The 4,649-nt window shown below is 43.8% G+C and overlaps 1 protein-coding gene across 1 annotated transcript; it reads left to right on the forward strand.

The window, feature by feature from the left end:
* Nucleotides 1-1,186: 1,186 nt before the first annotated feature.
* On the forward strand, nt 1,187-4,275 carry LOC149250710 (uncharacterized). The gene is made up of 4 exons (XM_089453724.1): nt 1,187-1,386; nt 1,573-1,645; nt 2,751-3,963; nt 4,271-4,275. Exons 1-4 carry the CDS (start codon nt 1,187-1,189, stop codon nt 4,273-4,275), a joined length of 1,491 nt encoding a protein of 496 aa, XP_089309850.1.
* Nucleotides 4,276-4,649: the final 374 nt, after the last annotated feature.

A 4,649-nucleotide genomic window follows, 5' to 3' on the forward strand; every position in this document is an offset into this window, starting at 1 on the left:
TCATAAGAAACAGAAATTAAGGTGAGCATTCCATTGATATCAACTTAACAAGAGTGGTCCATGGAAAATACCTGTTCCGGCGGTTGATGATGATACCTTTGTCTTATAGCTCCTGTTGAACGCTCCTTCTCACCGACCCAACCGGATTTACTTCCCAGCCAACTAGGAAATAAATTCCTAGCCCAGGAAACCTCCACAGGTTCCCTAGCCCTCCATGCCCAAGTCCAAACAGATATAGTCTGTCCTCAAGAAGAATGTGCAAAACTAGATAATGATACTTTCCTCCTCTCAAACCCAAGAAACCTCCACAGGTTTCCAAGGTCTCCCAAAATCATGACAAGGCCAAACAATCACATCCAACCCCCACAATCCTAAGCAAGACTCCAACCCCCCTTTTCTTCCTTCCCCCTTCCCTTATCCATCTCAACCACCTCTCATTAATATCATTAACTTCTCTTCCATCCTTACAATTGACTTCTCTTCTCCCAAGTAAGCTAGGGGTACATTTGGATTTGTGACATGAATATAAAATTGAGAATTTAATTGGAAAGGATCATGTCTTCTCCCAAGTAAATGTGAGGGTACATTGGGGAATGTGAGATGTAATTACATGGAGAGGACCATGTCTTCTCCTTAGTAAATGTGAGGGTACATTGGGGAATGCGAAATGAATATATATATTGATAATAAGATGGAGAGGACTATGTCTTCTCCCAAGTAAATATGAGGGTACATTGGGGAATGTGAGATGTAATTACATGGAGAGGACCATGTCTTCTCCTTAGTAAATGTGAGGGTACATTGGGGAATGTGAAATGAATATATATATTGATAATAAGATGGAGAGGACTATGTCTTCTCCTAAGTAAATGTGAGGGTACATTGGGGAATGTGAGATGTAATTACATGGAGAGGACCATGTCTTCTCCTTAATAAATGTGAGGGTACATTGGGTAATGTGAAATGAATACATATATTTTGAAATAATGGAAGGAGACCATATCCTACCTAATATTCAATTTGAGAAGGTAAGTGGGGAATTTGAATAATGGAAATCATGAATTTTATATTAGACCAATATTTCTCAATATTTTTTTTTAATATTTCGTAGCGTTAGAACTGCTGCTGCGCGCGCGCCTGAAGCCTGCGCCTGAGCCTGCCTGGAGCTGACTGATCGAGCTGAATCATGGATCCTCCGGATCCGCCTAGTGGGGATCCGGAGCTGCAACGAGCTTTCTCAAACCTGGTAAAGTCTCTCCCTCCGCAAAGACCTAGACCAACAGCAACAAAGTTTGTGAAGAAGCTGGATGTTTTACAGGAAGTTCTTCTGCCTCCGACCATTCCACGCATGGCAGCCATTTCTTTAGCAGAGAAAGGGTTAATCGGGCAATTTACAGGACTATGGCCATCACCCAAGACAGTGCAAAGATGGGTCGAAAGAAATTGATCGGACAAGATCCAGGGAAAAATATCCATCAGATTCTGTGGTAGAGGATATTTTACCTTTCATTTTGAAACCAAAGAGGATAAAGATCTAATATTCAGAAACGGGCCTTACTTTATGGATTCCAGGGGCCTCTATCTCAATAAATGGACCCCAGATTTCGATCCTGAACTTGATATACCAAGTGCCGTTCCAGTCTGGGTCAGACTGCCCCACCTCCCACTCCACTGCTGGGGGGATGACTCTATGAAAGCAATAGGGAACGCGGTTGGAAAATACATAGATCGCAGTGAACCCAAAGATAACATGCAGGCATGTGCGCGGATTTGCGTTGAAGTTGATCTAGGCCGAGGACCGCCAGAAGCAATCAAACTGAAAGTAGATGACTGGTGCCATATTCAGCAGCTGGATTACGAGCAAATACCCTTCAAATGCAAGGTATGCCATGAATATGGTCACTTTGCAAATAGATGTCCTAAAATAGTTAATGTTGAACCAGAAGAGCAAGATGGGCAATGGGAAACTGTTAAAAGGAAAAAATCATCCCCTCCCCTCAAATCTTTGGACTCTGAAGCCCCTGGTCCTTCCCATCAGCACCCTTCCCTCCAACCCTCTTCCCTTCAGCATCCTTCTTCCTCCTCCCAGCAGCCCCCCCTTCAACATCCTTCTTCTCCTCCTCGGATTCCCGATCCTCCCATCCCTCCATCCTCTAATCCCTTCGCATCCCTCTCTGAGGAAGAATCAGTGCCTGATTTCCCCTCCTCTGACCCTCCTCTCCACCCCTCACCCCCTCTCATTTCTCACCCCTCCCCTGACTCCCCCTCCACCAGGATTACCAGAAGTTCATCAAAGGATCATGGAGCGCCCAGCGATGTTCCAAAGAAACATGGGCCTGGCAGAAAATCGGCCAAACAACAGAGAGAAGAAAGTACCCAGAAAGACATTGCAATGGGCTCTCAGACTCCTATAGAATCCTTTATTCTTGGGCACTTGGACAAAGAAAATAATAACAAGGGCAAAGAGAGGCGAGCACCTCTCCACGTAACCAGTAAATCATGATGAAAATACTATCCTGGAACAGTAGGGGATTAGGGCACCCCTCCAAGATAGTAGCCCTCAAGGATCTAATTCAAAGTGAAAACCCTGAAATCGTTCTTATCCAAGAAACAAAGCAAGATCAATCAGAAATTAATAGAGTCATCAACCAGCAAAAGCGTTACAGTGGATGTGCAAGCGAAGCAAGAGGAGCCTCAGGCGGCATTCTAACAACGTGGGACAGTAATAAATGGAACTGTAACTCCACCAGAACTGGATCCGTGTTAATCTAGAAAGTAAGACAGATGGAGCAGTGGTAGTAATCTACAATATATATGCTCTGAATCAGTATAGGGAGAAAGAAGTATGCTGGAACACTTTGGAAGCTAGTATAGAAGAAGAGCAGGACAACAATCTCATTATTGCAGGGGATCTAAATTTGGTATTGCATGCAAACGAGAAAAGAGGGGGACATTTCACCCCAGATCCTTTCAGAAATCGACTTGAGAGCATTATGCAGGAGCAAGACCTTGTAGATATCAGGCCCAAGAATCGAAGATACACCTGGAGCAACAGAAGAATAGGAGTCGGCAATATCATGGAGCGTCTTGACAGGTTCCTCATAAGCATAGCTTATCTGTCCACTTTCACTACTGGTCAGTCAAATATTCTCAATGTCTCCGCCTCTGATCATTATCCAATAACGCTCACTCTACATAGTCAATGTCAGCTAGGACCTCTCCCTTTCAAATACTGTTCCATTTGGAATCGTATCCCTGCAGCAAACGACGTGGTGCGGCAGGCTTGGATACAACACGTGGAAGGCTCCCCAACTTATATCTGGGAGACAAAACTAAAGAGAGTAAGACAGGCTTTAAAAAATTGGGCAAAGAACAATTACCAAGAGCCTGAGTTGAGCAAAAAGAAAATTAAGCAAGATCTGGAGGAAGTGCAGCGAAACATTGAAGCCTTTGGGCTGACCCAGCAAGCCAAAGAGAACGAAACAAGACTATACTCTCAGCTGAGACAAACTATAAGGGACGAAGAAACAAAATGGAGATTGAAGTCAAGACAGCTCTGGCTTCAGGAGGGAGACAAAAATACTTCTTACTTTCATAAGCAGGCTACAGTTCGAAAGGCCAGAAACACTGTGAGCACAATTAAGGATAGTGAAGGGTACAGCTACAATACTCAGGACTCCATAAAGGAAGCAGCCACCAATCACTTCAAAAACCTTCTGACTGAGGATAAAGGTGAGGAGGACTACTCAAGTTTGTTACAGCATCTGTTCAAAGGAGTCACACAAGAAATGAACAGCAACCTCAAGAAAGAAGTAGAAGAAGAAGAAATCCAAAAAGCGATTTGGAGTCTACACCCAGATAAAGCTCCAGGACCTGATGGGTTTCCAATCAGCTTTTACAGAGAGCATTGGCAGATGATCAAAAAAGATCTCATCAAGATGATACGCTGGGTTTTAAAGAAAGGCAAAATGGGGGGATTTACCAACTCTACCTACCTAGCCTTAATCCCAAAAGAGAATAGACCTTCCACTTTTTCAAGATTTCGGCCAATATCTTTATGTAACTCAGCATACAAAATAATCACAAAAATTCTGTCAACTAGGCTCAAGCCCCATCTTCATTCTCTGATCTCAGAAAACCAAGGAGGCTTCCTTCCCAATCGACACATTTCTGACTCTATCCTTCTTGTGCAAGAGGCTATCCACTCAAGCATAAGCAGAAAGGAGAAAGGGTTTGTTCTAAAGCTGGATCTTGCCAATGCCTTTGACAGGGTAAGGCATTCCTTTCTATTTGTTGTCCTTCACAAAATGGGTTTTGACTCCTCCTTCATCACAATGATCAAAGCCTGTATATCGGAACCCTGGATCTCTCCTCTGATCAATGGGAGGCCGTGTGCTGCTTTTCAATCCTCTAGAGGCCTTAGACAAGGTTGTCCCTTGTCTCCTTACTTGTTTATCCTCATGGCCGAGACCCTTAGCCAAACCCTGGACTTCAATAGGAGAATAGGTCTAATCACGGGCATCAAATTTGAGCAAGGAACAAAGAACATCAACCACTCTCAATTTGCGGATGATACCCTCCTAATTGGAGGAGCGTCCACCACTATAGCAAGGCGCTTTAAAAAGATCTTGGACCAATTCATGGAATAC

This window comes from Pinus tabuliformis, chromosome 7 (assembly GCF_031772625.1).
Source record: "Pinus tabuliformis cultivar Carrire ecotype Pingquan chromosome 7, CPIR1, whole genome shotgun sequence".
Classification (NCBI taxonomy): Eukaryota; Viridiplantae; Streptophyta; class Pinopsida; order Pinales; family Pinaceae; genus Pinus; species Pinus tabuliformis.

Excerpts from the sequence above, each read along its gene's own strand:
- LOC149250710 (XM_089453724.1), top strand. The coding sequence starts at position 1,187 with ATGGATCCTCCGGATCCGCCTAGTGGGGATCCGGAGCTGCAACGAGCT. Across the intron at positions 1,387-1,572 it reads GCAGAGAAAGGGTTAATCGG|GGGCCTCTATCTCAATAAAT; the intron begins GCAATTTACAGG and ends TATGGATTCCAG. Across the intron at positions 1,646-2,750 it reads CAAGTGCCGTTCCAGTCTGG|AACTGGATCCGTGTTAATCT; the intron begins GTCAGACTGCCC and ends TAACTCCACCAG.